Source organism: Erpetoichthys calabaricus, chromosome 7 (assembly GCF_900747795.2).
Source record: "Erpetoichthys calabaricus chromosome 7, fErpCal1.3, whole genome shotgun sequence".
In the NCBI taxonomy this organism is placed as follows: domain Eukaryota; kingdom Metazoa; phylum Chordata; class Cladistia; order Polypteriformes; family Polypteridae; genus Erpetoichthys; species Erpetoichthys calabaricus.
The window spans coordinates 68,711,527-68,735,009 of record NC_041400.2 but is presented as its reverse complement, the minus strand read 5'-3'; the positions used below and the strand labels follow the sequence as shown (position 1 = coordinate 68,735,009).

At 38.4% G+C, this 23,483-nt stretch overlaps 1 protein-coding gene across 3 annotated transcripts in view; it reads left to right on the top strand.

Annotated features, from left to right (window-relative positions):
* rasgrf2b (Ras protein-specific guanine nucleotide-releasing factor 2b) overlaps positions 1-23,483 on the top strand; it is a 511,409-nt gene that overhangs the window by 172,935 nt on the left and 314,991 nt on the right. For all 3 annotated transcript variants that reach the window (XM_051929617.1, XM_051929616.1, XM_028804694.2), the window contains exon 2: positions 14,126-14,232. In XM_051929617.1, coding sequence (XP_051785577.1) covers positions 14,126-14,232 — 107 coding nt within the window. The remainder of the gene's footprint in view (positions 1-14,125; positions 14,233-23,483) is intronic.

The window sequence follows — 23,483 nt, the reverse complement described above, 5'->3', positions numbered from 1 at the left end:
AGATAGATAGATAGATAGATTTTATAATTATTAGAAGTAGAGTCCTTAAATAAGGATTTTTTTTTGTCAGATGGCCAAGGTGGACAAAAGAAAAAAAGCAAAACATAAAACAAAAAAGCAAAACAAGAGCAAGACATAAAACGTGGGGTGTAAACAGAATTGAGGTAAGTTAAGAAAGAAAAGCTGTGCAACACAAAAACAAATGTAAAATGTTGAGGAAAAACTAGGTCAAAGAAAAAAAGATAGAACAAAGGTTCTGAGGACAGGAAAGCAATAAACATTTGCTTTGATCACGGTGGTCAACTGTAACTCTGAGGTTTGCCAACTATCAACCATAATCCTAAAGAACAGAAAGCCTGCCCATCAGTCACAACATATGGCTGACCAAAAGTTCAGAAAGCAGTCATAACTATTTTTATATATAAAATGAGCACATTTTGTGCTACAAAATTTTCCAAAGAGAAGAAGAGCAAAAATCTGAAAACAGGCCAACTACTAAAACACTAAACATAGACATTAGAGGCTTTCACCACAATAGCACAGAGCTTAGCACTGCTGCCTTACAGTTCCTTGCATGTAGATTTATTTTTTTCATGTACTGTATGCTGCAATTTAATGTGTCTAGGTTTCATGAGAATATTATAACAAAAGTTTGACTAGAATAGCCCAAGAAACTTGCCAATTGTATTTGTATAATTTTTACAAAATAATATCTAGTCAAGTGTTAAAAGCCTGTAAAGTAAAACTCTCAACTACACTACTTGGTAATTTATTGTTTGGGTCTCCGGCTGTTTGTGTGAAGAGCCAACTTCTGTTATTTTTGCAAAATCTACTTTGCAAGCTTCTATGTGTATCTCTGTGTTTACATAATATAATAAACATAGTTTAAATTTATGATTGATTTCCACTGCGTTAATTCCTTATCATAGTTTTAAAAAAAAAAAAAAACGTAAATCATGCCACCTCTTAAACTCTATTTCCTTAATGACAGAAGATTCAGTCTTTGTTCATAGCTTAAACCTCACAGTATTGGAATCAGCCTAGTCACTCTCCTCTGAAATTTCTTTAGTGTTGTTATTTATTGTAATACAGAGACCAAAACAGCACACAGTACACCAGGGATCACATTAATAAACCTTTACATGGATTCAAGTGTGAAAATATGCTTACTCCAAAAATCAAGAAAATGCATCAAAAAATCTGATTTAAAAAACCTGGCATACACACATTTTTCATAATTTACCTTTATAAATCACAATCATGTTCTCCTGCCAAGTTTTCATTTATAAATCCTGACATTTGCATGGAAAGCTGTGTATGTACATTTTCTGCCTCTTTTTGTGCTTAGTGCTTAAGCATAATTTCCCTTGACTTAAACTCTACCCTCTTCACTTATTCTCTACACATCATGATATATAACCTAACATCCTATTAACCTTCTTAATGGTTTTTGTACAGTGTCTAGATTTGAAAAGTAATGAGTACACTCATAGGACATCTTTGCAAGTTTCATATCTTCCATTGTGTATTAATAGTTAAACGTTTTATTATAATTCCTATGCATAACACCTTTCTTGCTTGCATTTGATTTAATCTGCTATAAATGACTTATTCTGCAACTATCTGGCTAATTGTGGATTATCTGGCATTTTAACTACTTTGGTAACATCTACAAACTTAACCAGCTCATTTTTTTACATTCTTATCCAGATCATTTATACACACTGTAATAGTGCTGACAAGGTGCATCAGCCAGGGATTAGGCACTACCACTGTAAGCTGGTATTCCGTCATAAAAACGAGCAGCTTCACAGCCAGCTGCATGGGGCCTATAAAAATGTCAAGCCTATAGTGTCACAAACAGTATTCTTTCTAGTGCAGAAAAGATGAACAGTTCTTCTTAGGATAGTGAGCCACCTCAAAGAGCCATTTTAAAGAGTGAAAGATTTCATTCTGGCACTCAGTACTGATCCTACATTGCTGTCAGAAGTAGGACGAAAAAAAGACCTACTGTTTAATTTTAGCAAGTGCTGAGAGCCACAGAGACCACAGTGGACCTGCTTCACCCATCTAAAGAGTTGTTGGACAGTATTGAGGCTTAGATACAGGATTTGGAATGCCGTTTGCAGCATCAGTACAGCAAAGAAGACAGCCGAGAGACTGCTACCTCTGCTAAGATCTGCTAAGATCCACTGACCTGTGTACGTGGACACCAGCAGGGCTTCCAGGTCATGGAGCTGCGAAAAAGTGTGGCATATTAATTTGCCACTGACCTCAGGTGGGCCATGTGAAAAAGAGCTGATGGTAAAACTGTTGCACAACACAGTTTTATATAGTGTTGCATGACACTATAGCACTCACTATCCCTCAAGACCCTGTGATGATGCGGGTTCTACTCCATGCTCCCACCACTCTTCTGGGAACCTCTTGAACCCGACACCGTCGGTAATGTAACTGGATGAGCTGGACAATGAGGACAGCAAATGAAGCAAGGGGAAGGTGCAAAGTGCAAACAGTGCTTTTATTTCAATAAAACAAATCCAAAAACAGTGTCCAAATAAAGTACAGTGCTTCAGAATTATCCTTAAATAAATAATCCATTAAAAACAGGGTGAAAATGTGGAGGTTAAAATACCAATAAATAAGTCCATTTAAAACTGAGGTTAAAATACTGTCTGGAAGCAGTCCCTTCTTTAAAAACCCGGTGCTTTCTTCTTTTAACTGGTGGCTCCCCTGCTTCTCCCATACGTGCCCTGCAACAGGGGAGTCACCCTACCTGCAGGTGCAGCTGACTTTCCTTCTGATCCGGTAACCTTCCGATTCCTGGCTCCGTATGGCTAATCTGCCAGACTGAGACTAGGGTTCCCCAATGACCAGGGTGCTCACGTTGGGACTCTCCCTCCCAAGCCTCCATGACTCCCGCTGCCTTTCGTGGCGAGCCATCCACAATTCTGGTCACTGCTGCTTCTCTGAAAACCTCAGCAGGATACGCCCCCAAGTGCTGGCCAAACATTCCACTAGGGCTCACTTCCCAGCTGCCTGCAACAACCAGCGAGCCTGCTCTTCCTGCTCATTTGTTCGCTCGCACCGGCTCTCCTTCTCCAGCCTTCTTCTCCCTTAACCTCTGTCATTCTCTTTTTAAAACTTTCCTCCGCACTCTCGCTTCTCCTATTTTTAATGGGGACATGGCACAGGTGTGGAGATTAGCAGTTCCCGGCATCAGTTCCGGACACAGGCAATCCCACACCTGTGCACTTCAGTACGGAAACGGCCACTCCTGCATCGCACCCGGGAACCACTCCGGCCACACTACTAATCCCTCTCTTTAAGCCGCAAGTGCGGCAATTATTTATTTAAAAACTGGCCATTCTTTTTGAGCCGTGGACTCACTATGTCATGGACCCCTGCTGATGTGCTTTTGTCACCAGCCACAAAGACACAATGGAAGTAAAGACCAATCTGTCATTTCAAAGAGCTGTGCACCATTTCAAGAAGTTGGAAGTGATCATTGGGGTCAGTGTTCTTAAGGAGGGCTATGTAACGATGATGACAAGTTGTATAACCAGGGATGAGTCACCACCACTATGAGCTGGCATTATATCATGTCAATAAGCAGCTTCACAGCCAGCTGCAGGGTGCCTTATAAAAACAGAAAGGCTGCAATGTATTCCATCTAGAGCAGCAAAGGCAAACAGTCCGTTTAGGGATAGTGAGCCAACTGAAAGAGCTATGTAAAGAACAAAAGGGTCCATTTTGGCACTCAGTGCCATCTCTACATTACAGTATATTATAAACAACAACAACATTTATTTATATAGCACATTTTCATACAAAAAGTAGCTCAAAGTGCTTTACATAGTGAAGAAAATAAAAATAAAAGACAAAATAAGAAATTAAAATAAGGCAACATTAGTTAACATAGAAAAGGAGTAAGGTCCGATGGCCAGGGTGGACAGAAACAACAAAAAAAAAAACTCCAGAAAGCTGGAGAAAAAAATAAAATCTGTAGGGGTTCCAGGCCACGAGACCACCCAGTCCCCTCTGGGCATTCTACCTAACATAAATGAAATAGTCCTCTTTGTAGTTAGGGTTCTTACGGAGTCACTTGATGCTGATGGTCATACAGACTTCTGGCTTTTAATCCATCCATCATTTTTGGAACATCATGGTACTTAGAGTAGATGGTGGTGGCGCAAGCCACCACCAAAAGGACACCGGAAAAGGAAACAGAAGAGAGAGTAGGGGTTAGTACAGATTTTAGAGCCACCATGAATAGTTATTATAATCAATTGGATATACAGAGTATCAGGATTTAAATTGCAGTGAAGTTATGAGAAGGCCATGTTAAAGTAATGTGTTTTCAGCAGTTTTTTAAAGTGCTCCACTGTATTAGCCTGGCGAATTCCTACTGGCAGGCTATTCCAGATTTTAGGTGCATAACAACAGAAGGCCGCCTCACCACTTCTTTTAAGTTTCGCTCTTGGAATTCTAAGGAGACACTCAGCTGAGGATCTGAGGTTGCGATTTGGAATATAAGACGTCAGACATTCCGATATATAGGATGGGGCGAAATTATTTAAGGCTTTATAAACCATAAGCAAAATTTTAAAGTCAATCCTGAATGACACAGGTAACCAGTGTAGTGACATCAAAACTGGAGAGATGTGCTCGGATTTTCTTTTCCTAGTTAGGATTCTAGCAGCTGCGTTCTGCACTAGTTGCAAACGATCAACAGCCTAGGTCCCACCATTGATCAATGAGGGACACCAGTTTTGACATTAATTTATTCTCAGAAAGTTCATTTTATCATAACCCTTTTTTCCTATTGTTTAAGACATTTTTTGCCCCATACATTCTGTGCCTTTAAGTCTCACTTTTTTTAGTTTAATTAATCATGTGTCATGTGAACATTATCAGATGTATCTCTTTGGTGGTATGCTTTTGCTGCTCCCTTATAGAATTTCAGCATATTAATGAAGTATCATCTCTGCATCTGACCTAATGTTGACCACCCACTAATGTATCTGTTCTTAAATGTAATGTAAGTCTTTTTCATGATAATTGCTTCCATCAATTTATCCGTGATGCACATTAAGCTAATTATAAAATATAAACTTTTATAAAATATAAAAGTTATTTTATTCAGAAACTTTATGTAATGGCATAACCTTTGCTACCTTCCAGTACTTAGGAATTTCCCCCTGTGTGCAGTAATTTTTGAAAAATAAACTTTAATGTATTATATACTGTATGTACTCAATAACCTCTTAAACACACCAGGGTAAGTATTACCTGATAGTGGCGATTTGTGATATTTCAGCCTTTTCAATATATGCAGCTCTTCTCCCTCTTCAATTTCCAGATCATCAAGTTACTTGCTGGTAATCCCTGTTATTGTTGGTATGTTATCGACTTCTTCACACATATAAACTTCAGAAAAGTGAATGTTTAGAGCATTTGTTATTTCACTGTCTATACAATTTAGTTTACCCTTATTTTTCTTGTTATACTTCACATCCTTCTTGGCTATTCTTTTACTACTAAAATACTTAAAGCATATTTTTGGGTCATAATTTGCTCTCATTAAGTGCTATGGTTAGTGCTAATGTTCTGTGTTAGGGTGCAATTTTTTTTTTAATAAAAAAGTTGCATGGGTGCAAGCTGTAGTATGATAGACAGACTCTGGGGTATTGATGAACAGTTATCTGGCCAGGTATTAATGTGTGGACGTTCGCAGCAGCCAATTGGTTTTTAACACTCTGGTATCCAAGATTAATGAACTTGATTCCCTATCAGTTTAAATGGAGATTGAGCAGGATAGTAGGGGGGTTGGTTCAGATGGAATATGAAAATAAAGGAAGGGTAGAATCAGGAGTGAGAGCCATTACAGCTGGGAGGAGGCAGAGTGGCCAGTATCTCCACAAGGGAGCAAAGTGAACAGTGCTTCAAAGGGTGGATCGTCCCCTGCTGAACAGTGAGGAGTTGGGGGGCGATGGCGATGTCTCCTAGGGATCCAGAAGATGCCAAGAGTACATAGAAAAAGACAGATGCTGACTGAGGCATTTATGACGAGAGCCAGGGAGAGGAACTGCAGCTGCTGGCATCTCAAGACCTGTAGGGTGAGATGGAGAGATGGGGAGAGAAGGACACACTCGGCAGAGCAGATTAGAATCCAGTCCCTGGATGATTTCATGATTGAGTTTTTGACTTATTTGTTTGCTGATTTTATTTCCACCTGAAGAGCACTGGATTTTATTTATTTATTTGACTGCACTTTTGCATTTTACAGTTTATTTAAAACCTTAAGGGTTAAAAAATTTAAAAAATTAATGAAAATATTTGAAACATATCTATATTAAGAATTTGAGAAAGAAAGGAATCAAAACTAATTATTGTACTCCATGTATAAAATTAAGAATTGTAGTGCTACAATACACTTTTTATTTGAAAGCCTGACAAACAGCCTCGAAGAGAGTAATGGCTCATGTCATTCAATGTGGTCAAAGTTCCTGTGTGCTCAATAAATCAATTGAAGATAACAGCTTCCTCATTAGAGGCATCTTGTGATCTGCTGGCTTGTTGATGTACACACTTAGTTAATTTACACAACTAAAAAAATGATATTTATAGAAAGCACGAGCTCAGATTCAAGATGGCTCTGGGTTCACAGCTATAATTAATGTGCTGATGATTAGGACTAACCTGAGCATTAATTTTGAAGAGAGCAGTACTCTTCTGTCTCTTTTTTGCTTGCTGTCTTTTTGAATGTTGATGTTATAGGATAATAAATGAAATCCAGAGTCTACATGATCAGGCATTGTGATGCAATAACAGAACATCTCATGACATTTAACTTGACCATTCTGTTCCCCATTAACCCATTTTCTAAAAGCATATTCTCAAAAATGCTTTTAACTGTCATTGTTTTACTGGTGACCTTTAAATAAAGGAGGTAGCTAGAACATGGCTGTCTGCAGGTCAGCGTTCTGGAAAATTATGAGCTTTTTTCAGTGATAATTTTAATAAATCCATTATAGAGAATTTTTGGCTCACCTTTGTGTGCGTATCAAGTAAATAAAAGTGCAGATTGGTCTGTCTGTTTGTTAGTAATGATGCAAACAAGGATATCTGTGCCTTCAAATGCCATATTAATATGCTAAAACACAGGGATACAGTTTTGACAGCTAGGCTGTGCATATTAAAAACGCAAGAGTTATAAGCAGAAATTAAAAAGGTGTTCATGGAAAATATATGTTACCATCTGCATACACTCCATACTGAGCAGCAAGGATAGAAAGGGATAGGACTCCAACAATATCCCTGGTGTTTGACCACATTGCGAAAAACCCTGTCTCTCTGTAGAGGTCTTTTGGTGGCATGCAGTAAAGCATTGATGGCAATGAATGTGGGCAGTTCTGCACCCTGGACATCACATGTCTGAGTTGCTGCCCTTTGGTAGGTGATTCAGATCCATCCAATTGCAAACAAACAGATTTAAGAACAGTTTCTATCCCAGAGACATAGAAGAACTGAATACTACTAAACACCTATAATGATTGACAATGACCAATATAACAGTCACTCTTGCACTACAAGTGCACGTTTTAATTCTTTACAAGTTATATTGTTTATCTATTTCTATTATTTCACTCAATTCATATGTGCATTATAATACCTAAGTGTAGTATTTAGTTACTCAATTGAATTATATTGTGTTGTACTATAATTGATTTATGTCCCTTATATGTGAATGCACCTTAAGGATTGTGGCAATTTCATTATACTAAGTGCAATGACAATAAAAGGAATCTGAATCTAAACTGTACACCTTCACTTATAACCACATGTGTAATAAAAAAAAGCTCAAAGAACGCTTCTTTCCAGAAACTAACATGTCACACAATGCTAATGTAACCAATTTGCATGACTTCTTTACAACTGTGAACCTCTGTGAACAATCACGATTAAAGTCCAGGACTGTCTTCTTCTTTCGGCTGCTCCCATTTGGGGTTGCCACAGCGGATCATCTTCTTCCATATCTTTCTGTCCTCTGCATCTTGTTCACCTGCATGTCCTCTCTCACCACATCCATAAACCTTCGCTTAGGCCTTCCTCTTTTCTTCTTCCTTGGTAGCTCTATCCTTAGCATCCTTCTCCCAATATACCCAGCATCTCTCCTCTGCACATGTCCAAACCAACGCAATCTCGCCTCTCTGACTTTATCTCCCAACCGTCCAACTTGAGCTGACCCTCTAATGTACTCATTTCTAATCCTATCCATCTTCGTCACACCCAGTGCAAATCTTAGCACCTTTAACTCTGCTACCTCCAGGTCTGTCTCCTGCTTTTTGGTCAGTGTCACCATCTCCAATCTATATAACATAGCTGGTCTCACTACCATCCTATAGACCTTCCCTTTCACTCTTGCTGGTACCCGTCTGTCACAAATCACTCCTGACACTCTTCTCCACCCTTTCTACCCTGCCTGCACTCTCTTTTTCACCCCTCTTCCACAATCCCCATTACTCTGTACTGTAGATCCCAAGTATTTAAACTCATCCACCTTCACCAACTCTACTCCCTGCATCCTCACCATTCCACTGACCTCCCTCTCATTTACACACATGTATTCTGTCTTGTTCCTACTGACCTTCATTCCTCAACTCTCTAGAGCATATCTCCACCTCTCCAGGGTCTCCTCAGCCTGCTCCCTACTATCGCTACAGATCACAATGGCATCCACGACTGTCTGAGAAGGAAATAATCAAACCCATAAGCCCTCCATGAAACTAACTAAGAAGTAACCATAAATAAAACTCTCAGTAGGATTCCACATTCCTTTGTTTAACCTAATTACCCCAAAAAAGCAATTCAAAATTTTAGACTTGTATCAATATTTATTATGCATCAGATGTTAAACAATTACTATTAATAGGCATAAAAAAGCAGAAATGAACAAAAACATAAAACAATAAGCAAAATTAGAAGAATCAACAAGTTAGAAACATTCAGGCCTATTTGGAGAGTTAGTTAATGATTTGAAAGTTGAAGCATTTTTACATTTTATTAGTTACTTAATTAAAGAGTCAGTTATCACATTTTTTATTTATTATGTTCTAGTATCTATGACTCTTATTCAAAAATAACAGTAATAACTTGAATGTATGCACATAATACATTAAATACATGCTTTTTAATACTATTTGCAATATCACACACTTAAAAAAATACCCCAGATAGGCTCATGGCGGTTTCAATAGCTTTCATAGACAGTAGATTCTAATTCAAGTGATTTAAAATGGCATCATTTGATGTTCTTTTGTTAGAGGTTGATTGTGGAAGGTCTGTGACTAATTTTAGTTTATTATGTTCTTTAACATAATATTCCAGAAAGAAGTACATGATGAAGAGGTAAAATGTCTGTAAAAGTCTCAAGCCAAAATTGTTGGCTGCATTGGACCATAATGGGGAGCAGGTCTGGAGCTTAAATTACACTGGTCACTATAAGTTTTGTCCCAAGGAGTGTGGCAGGTGTTCTAAGCATCTATACATATAAAAGACAAAGCCCTCACTGACTCATCACTAATTTTCCCACTTTCCATATAGGTGGGAAGCTGAAATTTTGCGTGCTCATTCCTTGCAGTGAACTTACAAAAGTTAGGTATGTTTCATGTCCTATTGCAACACCCAAGGGGGGGAAAACGGGTGTACCCCATAAACTTCATATATAGACTAGACAAAGAGCCCGTTTCGACAATGTAAGATGAAACGGGCACGAGTGGAATAGTAAGTAATAAGTATAAGCACCACAAACCTGATTATAGGTGTATTGAATGAATGCGTAATTAGGCCTGGAGGTGTAGTCAAAATCGCCTTTCAGGCGTCTAGAGCTTCAATCGAAGTCGCCTTTCTCTTTGCATTTTCGCGGCCGTAAATCCGCCGCCTGCCGCAATGATGATCTAAGTCGCCTTTCTCTTTGAATTTTTGCGGCCGTAAATCCGCCGCCTGCCGCGATTTTGGTCAAAGTCGCCTTTCTTTTTGAATTTTCGCGGCCGTAAATCCGCCGCCTGCCGCGATGTCGGTCTCGTAAGGTTTTTTGGGCAGCTGCGCAGAAGGCGATTGCGGATTCGGCTTCGGACATGCGCAGAAGGCGACTGCGCATTCGGCTTCGGACGGACGTGAGTGAGTGAGTGAGTGAGTGAGTGAGTGAGTGAGTGAGTGAGTGAGTGAGTGAGTGAGTGAGGAGACTGGCAAATTATATTTAAGATAGGGGAAACCCCACCTCACTATTTCTGTGACTTCCAATATACGTAGGAAGCCCAAATTTCCCATGCTCATGTTTCATTTTGCGCCCTGTAACGAACTTTCATAAATAACGTCTTCTTTTTGGCGGTTCTCAATATTATGCCGTAAGGAACTTTCGGAACTGACCTCTCCTTTCATTCCTTATTTCCGTTAACAGATGATTTATTTCATGGTAGAGACGCACAAGGGCCGCCCCTGGTCCCCCTTCCTTAAACATAATGTGGATGAGTGGTGCTTGTTCATTGACAACTCAAAAGTCAGCTTGAAATAATTTCCCTTTTGTATCTATAGCACATGCTACTGATATGGAAGAGTCATATGAGAACATGCAGTTACTTTTAGAAAATATCCAGCATCAGTAATCCATATCTATTGAGATATAAAGGTAATTTCACTTTTGCTGCCATTGCTGCTTGGTTATACCAAATATGTTGTCTTTTGTGTGAAAGGGACAGTAGGAACAAAAAGAACATCTATGTTTAGAAAGAGGGACCAAAGTGTGCCTCATGGGACAGACATATTTAATAAACAGTGCACTTGTTGACCCTGAGAAAGTTTACCTTCCTCCTCCACATATCAAAGTTGAACTTAAACTTTGTCAAAGCTATGGGTAAGACAAACAGAATTCATATACTTGAGAAATAAATTTCTTTTGGATCAATGAGATGCCAAAATTAAGGAAGGCGTTTTTGTCCGTCCTCAGATTAGAGATGAGAGAGATGAATAAAAGTGAGAAAGCTGCTTGGCAAAGCTTCAAAAGTGTCTAAACAAATTTTTTGGGAAATCGTAATGCTGAAATACTGTCTTTTTCTTAAGTCATTCCAAATATTGGGGGTGAAATATATAATTGTAGATTGATTTCTTTGATTCTCACGTGGACTTTTTCCCAGTTAGTGGTGAGCATGGCATGTAATTTCATGAGGACTTTTCCAACATTGGAAAGCATTACCAAGGAAAGTAGATTTAAAGTGTGCAGGGTGATTACTGCTGGACCCTTAATAGAAATGGCCCTGAAGCAAAGTACAGCAGAATATTAAAAATAAGTAAGTTTTGTCATTTTAATAAGCATTGTGAACAGCCTCAGAATCATAGTAGACACCAAAGGACTTTAAAAGAAAGTAAATTAAAGCTTGTCATTATACTAAATGGAGTGACTTCATTGCCAAAAATAAGTTCTGCTCTTGTAGAGCCGATGTTTTCCTAAGCATCTCTGTCTCACAAGGCATAATGTCCCAATTGACAGTTTTCTTTTGGACATCTTTCTATGCATATATTACCACTCCCAGAAGGGGTGGGGCTTACATTGGGAGTCAGTGCAGGCTAGAGGTCTTCTACCACATGTGCATTGCAGATAGGAGCTACGGGCAAAATGGGACAAAGCATTAGCACCACCTCTCATGCCAGCATGTCTCAGAAAGAGCTCTGAAGGCATCCTCTATGTGTGCATGTGTAACAGCATGTAAATATACAATATGGGGTTGTTTTTAGTGTAACGTAAATATTGAGGATGTATTTATTTGTTCTATGCTTACAAAGCGGTGCTTACATAATTTCCTTTATATTCATTTCTTTTTTAAATGAATTTTTTTTTGCAAAGAGAATTGTCTCTATCTTAACATCAGCACAACAGAAAGTGCAGAGCAGGCTTTTTTCCTTAGTATACTGTGTCCCTTTAATGTGGGAAGTGCCATCCTTCACATCTTCAATAACTCTGTGATGGTCAGAAAGGACCACCGAATCAACAAGCTAATTAAAAGGGCAGACTCAGTTATAGTATGCACTCTGGATTCCCTGGAGGTAGAAGCAAAGGAGAGAATTGAAGCAAAATTGAGTGTTATTGTGACTAATGCTACACATTCCCTCTCTGACACACTAACAATGGATACTTTCAGCCAACAAATTATTCAGCAGAAGTGTGCCAAGAAACACTACTGGGGAACCTTTATATCAACAGCAAAATATCTGCATAATGCCTCACTGTGACTGATAGCAAAATGAGAAGTTTTCTTTCTTTTTAATTTTCTTCTTTGTTCAGATCAAAGTGTGTGTGTATTTATTTATTTAAAGAGCTTCTGTAAAAAGCCAAATTTCTAATAAAGACTAATAAAGTTTTATCTATCTATCTATCTATCTATCTATCTATCTATCTATCTATCTATCTATCTATCTATCTATCTATCTATCTATCTATCTATCTATCTATCTGTAAGTCTGTCTGTCTGACAAATGGGAGAACTTTACCATTGTCGACTGAGATGCTAAAGGCTCATTTTTCTTTTGAGGTTTCTTTCAAAAGAGTCTGAAAATATCATTTATTCATATGCATAATGGTTTATCCAAGAAATATTGTTTCAGAAGATTCATTCCATGTCTTCCACACTGTAGCTTAGTGAGAGAGAAGCGACAATAGGCTTAATGTGAGGAAAACAGAAAAGGCAGGAGCTGCATAAGTCACTTTGGCCTTCTGTGACAACTGTTTACAACATCTATTTTAAAGTCTTATTAATTCTTCATACAGGTCATCTTGCAGTTTTGCCAACATAATAGATTAATATCTCCGCCACTACAAAGATAACATCAAGATTCAGGGAAAAATATAATCACCAACTAGATTATTACACTGTTATTATAATTGAGACCTAATCAGAAGAACAGAAAATTGTTGTGTTGCCAGGAAATTATGTTCTGGTTAAAGAAGTCTCATAGTGAGTAATAAGCTTCCAAGTAACAAAAGTGTTCTGAATTTGAAAATATAATCGCCTACAGAATATAGTGTGGATTTTTTTTGTTTTTTATTTTAACAGAGACTGTCATCCTGTCCAAGATTTGTTCCATCTCTGTGCTCAATGCTGCCAGAGAGGCACCAACTGCATGCAACCTTGAACTTGATAAAAAAAGCTCACTGTTAGTAGTAAGCCTCCAAGTAAGAACAGCTTTCAGAATTTCAAAATAGAATACAACATGTTGTACAGATTGCTTTGCTTAGAGATGGACTACTGTCCTGTCCAAGATTTGTTCCAGTTCTGTGCCCAGTGCAGATAGGCACCAGCTACATATGACCCTGAAATGGATAAGCAAGTTAGAAATGTCTTGGATGAAGTGTTGGTTATTTGTTAAAGTGTCAATAAAAATAGGTGAATAAAAATAAAACATAACTGTAAACATACCAGAAGAGCCATTTTCAAAAATACAGTTTAAATAAACATCCTTTCTTTGACGAAGAGATATAAGTATGACATTCTTGAGTTTGATATACTAGATTTAGTTAAATCCTTACAAAGTTTAATTGGACACAGTATTCTGTTTATAAAAACATTAATGGGGTAAAAATTGAAGACATCACTGAAAGTAAACAACAGAACAAACCTTAAAATCTTGCATTTATGCTTCCTACAACTTTACTGAATTAAATGTGGACAAGCCTGAATTCATGGTAAAATCCAAACTTGCTCTAGCTTACAATGAACAGCACTAATAAATTGATAAAAAGTTGTTTTTATATTTGATTAAGTGGATTACACTATTGCTTTTGTGGATTCCTCTATTGTAAAAATCTTAAATACAGTGAATACAGTGATATCAATTCTTCTTTACAGAAGAAATACAAAACAGTCTACAAAGACTTGCATCTTCTTGTCATTGATGAGTATCTTTAGGAGTGGTTTGATACTTGTCTTCCATTATTGTGCAGAGTTTTATGTTGGGAGTGGCGATTCCTTACATGGAGCTATTCACTTCGGCTGATAATAGTGTTTATTGATGCTAGGCACAAGTACACCTACAGACTGACTGTTATGTTTTCCTTTTTTATGTTTTGCAGCATTATTTCACAGTAATCTTCGGCCACGATGCTCAGAAGCCTCTGGAGCTCCGCACTGAGGAGGAGGCCGATTGTGATGAGTGGGTGGAAGCAATTCAACAAGCAAGGTACTTTGAGAATTCAGTCGGGGCGGGGGCGTCCGGGCAGCTTTACAAACCCACGTACACTTGCATTTCCCCTGCAGCTCTGCCAAGCTTACTTATTTTCAACCTTCTGCCTGCCGTTTACTGAGAGACCCCTTTCTTATTGTTCTTGTGCTCTTGGCTAGACCACACATTTTTCTTTAAGTGGAAAAGAAAAAAAGAATTGTAATTCCCAAATGTCCTGCTGGTTAATTTTACTCTGTTTCCCATGAATAAAAAATGTGAATCTAAGCTCAAAGACTAAAGTTGGCAAAGGGGTGGGAGGATTGCACTGCTTTTGACAATTTGCAAAGATGGAGGACCTTTATTATGTAATACTGACTACTGAAGATGCATGAGCTGTATTTTAGTTAAATAAAAATAAAATGAAGGTTTTTAACATTTTACTGAACAGTCTTCCATTGTCCTTTCTTTTTCTTAGGATAAGTATTTATAGTCAGCATGCATCTCCATTTCAAACTTTAAATGGTAATATTGTATTGTGTTCACTAGTGCTGCTACCTTACTAGCAACAATTTCATTCAGTTTTGAAGGTGATGAGGAAAACATGCTCCTTCAGTGCCTATCTAGATGGAGGATTAGTTCTTTGTCATTTCCAAATACTTCTTGCATTGTTGTCCCATTCAGTCTTAAAGGTAGTTGGTAAATGAAGAAGTTCCTAGTAACATAAAATGTTTACCTGACCACTGCTGTAGCTTCAATCCTTCACAAGACAAGATCAGCTAACCATCCATCTTCTTATCTGACTGGCTACATACTGTATCTCTAAACAGTTATCTGCTTATAGATGTAGTTTATTTTTGTAAATGTATAAGATGCCCACTGAGACTCCCTGAGAAACATCCTTTAACACACAATGTATGCAATACAAACTTAGGTTGATAAAACCTTAACACATCAAAAATAACCAGGGAAATAGTAGAAAACAAAAATCACAATCATAATGCAGGCGAGAGTCAGAAAAAACAGAAAGGTTAAAACAAAGCTAAATATCAAAACCCATACCAAACTCATGATCAGAAGATATGTAACAAACTTTCCACAATATTCTTAGTTTTTCTTCCTGTTTTTAATGGATGTTATTGCTACACTGTAGATGTCTTGAAAAATATATAAAACCTTTTTTTCTGAGATCTCATTATTTTCTGACATTTTGAATCTCAAGGAAACATTTGGGGTCATTTTTTGGTTTATAGCAAGACATTATAATTGAGTATATTTTATTATTTGTGTATTTTTGTTTATCATGACATGTTTTTTGAGGTTCTTGTTGTCAAGATACAACTCCCAGTTGCTATGAGGTGTGACCTATTTGACAGGCTGACACCAAAAATCTGACTTCATTTTATGTGTTTCTGGCTGCTAAATAATTAGCAATTCTATTTTTGACTTCAAGTTTAGTTAGTGTTCTGGTTTTATCCATCCATTATCCAACCTGCTATATCCGAACTATAGGGTCACGGGGGTCTGCTGGAGCCAATCCCAGCCAACACAGGAAACAAACCCCGGGCAGGGCGCCAGCCCACCAAAGGGTGCACACACACAAACACACATCAAGCACACACTAGGGACAATTTAGAATCGCCAATGCACCTAACCTGCATGTCTTTGGACTGTGGGAGGAAACCGGAGTACCCAGAGGAAACCCACGCAGGCATGGGGAAAACATGCCAACTCCATGCAGGGAGGACCCGGGAAGCGGACCTGGGTCTCGTAACTACGAGGCACTAGCGCTATCTACTGCGCCACCGTGCCACCCGTTCTGGTTTTAGCAAAAGTTTATTTTGAATACCTGGTTAATGACTTTGCTTTGGTATTTCAGCTTACAATGCATCTCCTGATCCCTTTTGACAGCTTGTTTTTGTAGCAAGGAAGTGTGCATTTTAAAAAGCAGGTGGGCTTGCCTATGCTGCAAGCCAGCTGAACTGCTAGCTCTTTTGACAGACATTTAAAGGAAAAAAACATTTTGCTCTGTCTTTTCACTATGGAGAACAGTTATTTGTTTTGAAAAAGAATTGAATGCTCAAATACCAAACACAGCACTCTGTTACATTGTATAGGTGGGAAATGATGACTCAATACACCATGTCATGTGACCAGTAACAGGCAAAACAACTGCAAACAATATGACTATGGCAAAATGGCAGTGCTGATGAACAAACAACTGTGCAAAGTAGAGTTGTGGTGAAGTCAGTGTTATAATGATGAACATAATTTAATTGATTGATTCATTTAGCCGTTTCTGACTTTCAGCAAGTCCCAGGGCCAGCTTCCTCTATGCCTTTCTGTCTTGAGCAGCATCCCTCATGCTTATTTAGTTTTTGATGATATTTATCCAATGTGTTCATTGTCATCCTGGTCTCTTTGTTCCTCTGACTTTTCCAAGAATGACTCCTTTTAGTAAACCACTTACACACATCACATATCCAAAATAAATCAGTCTTAGCTTAGTGATCTTTTTTCCAGAGTGATGTCTGTCTTAATGCGACTTGTAATTTTCGCTGTCCATGGCATGCAAAGCAGTATTCTGTAGTACCGTATTTCAAATGCATCGATCTTTCAACTATCCACAGATTTCAAAGTCTAGCTTTCGCAGCCATACATAGCAACAGGAAACACAAATGTGTATAAAACTCTGCATTCAGTTGCATCTTTGCTTTTCAAAATCTTGTTTCTGCTTATCATTGCACTTTGACCAAAGGCTATGCATCGTTTGACTTTGGGCCCTGATTTGCCATATCAATCAGTTTTGGATCTTAGGAAAATAAATTAATTCTTCATCATTGATCATCATTTACGAGGGATGTTCAAAAAGTTTCCGCACTTTTATATTTTCATTGGAAACGGAGAAGGTGCGAGGAGTAGTAATTGGGCATTAAAAAGTAGGTACAGCCCTGGGAAAATTGCATCACAACCGAAGGTGACTATGTAGAAAGTGATGTAATTTATTTTTGAAATTCTTAATGAATAGAGTTAAAAAACGTGCCAAAACTTTTTGAACATCCCTCGTACATACTGCCCCATCTGCTGCTGCTGTCATGATTTTGCTCTTTTTGACACTCAGGTGCAGGCCCTATGTTGCACTCTCATTTTCACCTTGCTGGATCAGCTATTTAATATCTTTCTAGTTTTCCGCAAGCATGGTGGTGTCATTCACGTATTGCAGATTGTTGACATTATGGCCACTTTTTTACACCAAATTTCAATTGATCAAGGTCCAGTAATAAAGTAGGCTAAACATTCTTTGAATATTTCTAAAAATAGCATTGATAAAATACCAATGTACAAAAATGTTAATTCATAACACACTGCAGCTATGGCATCAAATCTTCGGTCAACCCTGAACTATTCACTCAGGCCGGCTGCAGAAGGGCTCTCAAAATGTATTCTTTTGAACACAAAGTCTCTGCCAAATAAACACATTAACACATTTAGAAAGTGGACCTCAATGAATTCTCAGGACCAAAAAAAAAAAACTGGCATGCAAGGGCAAACCAAAGCAAACACAGTTGGATTTCATTAGGTCTTTTAAGTGGTGGTGCACCAACTAAAGGGTATCCTCATCTTGTAATAGTCCTGTAGTACCTGTTTTAGTACATGAAAATTAGCTAAATGGAAAGTCTTACAGAACAGAACAAAAAGAGCTGTATTCACCTGATCCTAGGCCTGTATTTACAACTCAGCTCTCAGTAGCTATTGCAGAATGAAATCACTAGTAAATCATTAGTTATTAATTACTAGAACATAAGCCAAGGCATACAGAGATACTGCTTTCAAACACTAACTACTTTTATATATTTCCATTGTCTTCTGATTCCTTCTGTGGCCTGAAAGTACAAGTATTCGAAACCATCCATCCATCCATTATCCAACCCGCTATATCCTAACTACAGGGTCACGGGGGTCTGCTGGAGCCAATCCTGGCCAACACAGGGCGCAAGGCAGGAAGCACACCCCGGGCAGGGCGCCAGCCCACTGCAGAGCGCACAAACACACACACACCACTCACACACTAGGGACAATTGAGAATCGCCAATGCACCTAATCTGCATGTCTTTGGGCTGTGGGAGGAAACCAGAGCACGTGGAGGAAACCCACGCAGACACAGGGAGAAGTATTCGAAACCCCATAGTAAATTTGGGTGTTAGATAATGTCATTCCACCATCATTTTAATATCTTTGAAGAGTCATTTTTCAAATATAAGATTTGTATGTGTGGCACAAGAATGAACTCACAACTGAGTATGTGTTTTAATAAAGAATTTGTTAATATATAGGAAAGATCTGAAAGAGAAAAGATAGATAGATAGAGAAATAGATAGATAGATAGATAGATAGATAGATAGATAGATAGATAGATAGATAGATAGATAGATAGATAGATAGATAGATAGATAGATAGATAGATAGATAGATAGATAGATACTTTATTAATCCCAAGGGGAAATTCACAAAAAGCATCAGAAAAAGCATCTTTCAAAGAATATTGAACTGATTCCCTAGCATGTTCAGGTGGATGTACTGATTTTCTTTTAATTTTGAAGGAAAGCACCAGGAAATGAAAGGACCAAACTATGCAAGCAGAAATAAAGTGTAATTTATGAGTGGGAGTTTACTGTAACTACCAAGCACAGCAAACAACACCAAACCAAACATCAAAGCCAGGTCACAAACCACAGTCATAGCCGAAGAAAGAAGCAAAATTCCTAATATTACTCCTACCTACACTTATCAAGTATTTTGCTTAGAATTGTGTTTCTGCAAGGTTGATCCAATGCTTGGTTAATGAGTAGCCATGTGCCACCATTTTTATATTCTTGCGTGTTACATGATCAGCAACAGCTGTTAGAATCATCAACAAAATGGCTGCAACCATGCAAAGATACAGTAAATAAAAAATGGTGTTGCTATAAAAATGGTTATACGCATAAATAAATCAATGAAACCTCAGGTGCAAATTCCACTAAATGAAACAACTTGAACCACTACTTGTGTTATAAAAGGCAGGGCTATTATTTTAAATATTGTTCCAGCACATTTATTTATATAGCAAATTTTAATAAAAAAGTGTAGCTCAAACCATTTTACAAATAGTAAAAAAAAAAATACGGTGAAAAAAAGAAATTTCTATGTGTTGTGGAATTTCTTAATATTTTAAACCTTTAAATAAGAAAAAAAATACTAACTACAAACTATAAAATAATCTCTTCAAGTCAGTCAGCAAAATGACTGATTTCATGTCTGGCAGCTGACTTATAAATAGTGTAAGGTTTCTAAACTCTTTTGGAGCTCCCCCCAACGGGACGACACATTGAAGAGTGTCCCAAAGTATGATTGCCGCATTTATGGAAGATAGCCTATAGCCTGGCTCCCAGAGCTGGAGCAGTTCACCACAAAAACAAATCCAAAAGGATCGCATTTACACTATGAGCACTTGCCATCGATGGGTGATGCAAGGAACATTGTAAATGCAGGGAACAGTATTACTTGGCCATTAACCTGACCATGACCCTGCGTTATTGCTGTGTCTTTGTATAGGAGAGTGGTAGATCCCGTTACAATAAATAACCCTGCCGTTCATGTTTCAAGCTGAATAGCGTTGGTTTTGCTAAAGTACTAAGACTCAGACTCGTGTTTTGGGGTACAAGACAGGGACTCACACTTCACAACAGAAAATTTAAAAGTGAATGTTATTTGTCAAAAAGATTTGTTTTTCTGTTGATATCTTTTGCAGGGTGCATATATGGCTAAAACCAACTTTCTCAATAGTAAGAGAGTTGAATAATGACTAACACAAGTCCCAAAAAGTGAGCTTCATAATCATAGAGCATATCATTTTTCAAGTCTTGGATGTTTTGAATTTTGATAAAAAACTGATTAGGCTTCCAATTAAATATCATGCATTGATATACGTAACAAGGCACTGTTGAAAAATGTACATAGTGCAATCTTGTGATGCCCCGGGTTAACTGCAGCCTGACATCATCTGCTTGTTGGGACATCAATAGTCATGAAAAAATGACTAATGCAATGAGGACACACAAACAACAATTTTGTTGCCATGAAAGTTGCATTGTGCAGTTTATTCCTCACAAATAAGGCAATGTCCAAATAAAGTGCTGGTCATCTTCAATAAATAAATAACTGATAAATAATCCATAAGATCAGTGCTCATTGTGGGTGATAAAAATCAATAAATCAAAAACAACAACAAAAGCAAGAATAAAACCACAAAATTAAAACTGTGTCCTCTTTTCTATTCATCTGTGAGCCTAATTTGACTCTAACTTGCCTCATCCATCCACCCACTGAGGCTGAGACACTGGTAAGTATGGTTATCCTTCCATTGGCTTCCATCCCAGCCACCTCAGCTGGTCATGTCTGTAATGCCCAAAGCCAGACTCTTTCATCCCATCCCCACCCCTTGGCACCAGCAGGACAATCCTCGATCACTTAGCAGCAGTGACTCAACCCTGGAACACCATTCCACTCGCTTACTGTGGGTCCTACCAGTCACCTTGCCTCCTGTCCACTGCACCACCTCACACTCTTGTCTTTATTTCTTGTTCTTACCAATTTTCTCTTTCTTGATTTTTCTGTGTTACGTCTCCATCTTCTCCCATTTAGATGTATCTTTCTTTTTCGATCCTTTCTTATCTGACCTTCTCTGTGTTCTGCTTAGACTCTTGATACTCTTGGGGTTGCACATGCTTTGCCTAACGATCTGAAAATCGGAAATTGCCTGAGATGATTGTGTTTGCACGTGAATACAAATTCAGCCAATTTCCCCATTAAATACCTTGCAGTAGCCTAGCATTGCAGTAGCATGCACTCACAACCACCAAGCCTAAGCCACACTGTTTTTATTTAAAAATAACACATCTCTATGGACCACTATCTTGCTTTATCACAAATCTCTATATGTGCTACTGTGTTAATCACATGCAATATGCAGGATAAATAAACAATTTTGAAGAACAAGTCAGGAAACTTGTATTTGATATTTGCTGCTATTTCTAAAACAACCAACCCAATGACAATGACAAGCAATGTTTGTTCTGAAAGGTGCTTTTATTAATAACTGTAGCATTACATATCTTTTATATATACTGTATATTCTTGGCATTTTCTGTTATCCTGACATGTTCTGTAGATTCTGTTTATGAGATTTATGTTTCATTTATACTTTGTGTGAAAGAGTTCATTTTTATTCTAACCCTGATTTTCTTGTTTATGCAACACTGTCGGTACATGTCTCATTACCATGGTAGTTGTGTTTGTGATATCACAGAAATGACATTACATTAATATGTTCTTTCTATCAGTGAATACATATTGATTCTCTTTAGTATAATTAGCTTTTTATTCAAGTAGGACCTAGCACTTGATTTTTTTTTTGTTTTTTTATTCTTATTGTTTATTTAGTTTTGATCTTCTGATTTTTGACCTGACTATAACCAGGCTAATCAAGCATCTCCTGGCCCTGTTCTCACAATAATTTTTAGACACTCTACATGTCTCATAACAATTCGATAGATTAGATTAGAAAAAACTTTAACTGATGGTGAAATTCACATGCATACAGCAGCAGAAACATAAAAAACAACAAATACAGATTCACAGGACAGATAATACAGTCAATCAAACAATAAATAAATACATGAATAAATAAATCAAAGCTTAATATGTACATCCAGTAGAAGCACTGAATTGGTTGATTGTAGTGGGAAGAAAAGACCCCCAGAGGCACTTCTCTTCATTGTACAGGTAAGATAGTATATCCTGCTTTGGCTCTTCAGCCTGTCGCACCTCCACCAGTGCCGTTAGGTCAGGTGCAGGGTCGTCAGCTGGAAACTGCCATTCACGGATGTTTAGCCCCCTAAACCAGTACATCTCCCAGCGAGGGGGCCAGTGACATCCTGGGGATGTCTCCCTGCCACCCCCTGCAGCTGCCTTCACTGGGGTGTTGACCCCAAACCAATATCTTTCCTCTGCAGCCAAAGCCAGCAGCTCCCTTTCTCTGTTTCCTCTCCCAGTGCCTTTATAGCTTTCCTCAAGCTCGAGCCCGCCACTCACACACCATGTAACAATTGAACTGTCACTTTGCCAACAAAGCCCTGACAACCAACCTCCACGGGGTAAACACTGGCTTTCCAGCCAGCATTTTGGCACTCCACTGCCAGCTTCATATACCTGAAGTGCATCCTTTCATGGGCTGCTATCATACCCTCCTCCCAAGGGATGGTTACTTCGATGATTAGGATCCTCTTCTCCACCACAGACCACATTATAATGTCTGGCCAGAGAGTAGTTATTGCAACCTCTCTTGGGAAGGCCAACTGTTTCCTGAGGTCTGCCAACATTTGACACTGTTTGCCAGGTGTAAGCATGCTAACCCTCTTTTGCGTATGAGGCTGGTACATACTATTGCCGGTGTGCAGTTTGCTGCCCCCTACAGCTCTCCAGGATCTCAGCCTGCTTTGCCAGGCGTCACCTGAAGCGTCCTTGGGTCAAAACCACCTTACAATCTGACAATATGTGCTGGAGGCTCGTCTTGACACTCCCACAGAGGAAACAGCCTACCTCCTCACCATACAACTGTGTGAGGTTCTGAAGGCATGGGAGGGTGTCATAGGTCGCCCTCAACAGGAAGCTAAGTCTAGATCGTGGTGTCCTCCAGATGTCTGCCCAGGTGATGTGTCGTTTAATGGTAGCTCCCCATCTCGTCCAAGCTCCTTGGCTGCCCTGGGATATTGCTTTCACATGGAAGCACTCCTGCTCCTGCCTGGTGACTTCGTCCACCACCATGATCATCTGTTGTTTCTTGGTCGCTTTGGACTAGAATTGCTGCATTGCTCCCCAGCCCAGACCAGCGGTAGAATGGGCCTATAGTTAAATGTGCTCCAAGAGAGTGCCTCCTGGAGGGGATAGATGGGATTTTTCATTTACCAATAAAGGAAACATTCCATTTTTTTACAGTGTCTCACAAAAGGGAGCTTTTCTACATTTTAAAGTTGAAGATAACCCCTTTCTAATGGGTATTAGATTAGAAACAAAGTACTTATTAAAGGCATCTAATTAAACATTTTAGTGGAAAAAGAATAATAAATATATCCAACAAATGCCTTCCATTGATTTCTTGAACAGTTACCTCTAAGTTTTCATGCAGTTGTAATTAAGGTTTATTTGTGACAAATTATAGATGTTCTAACTTC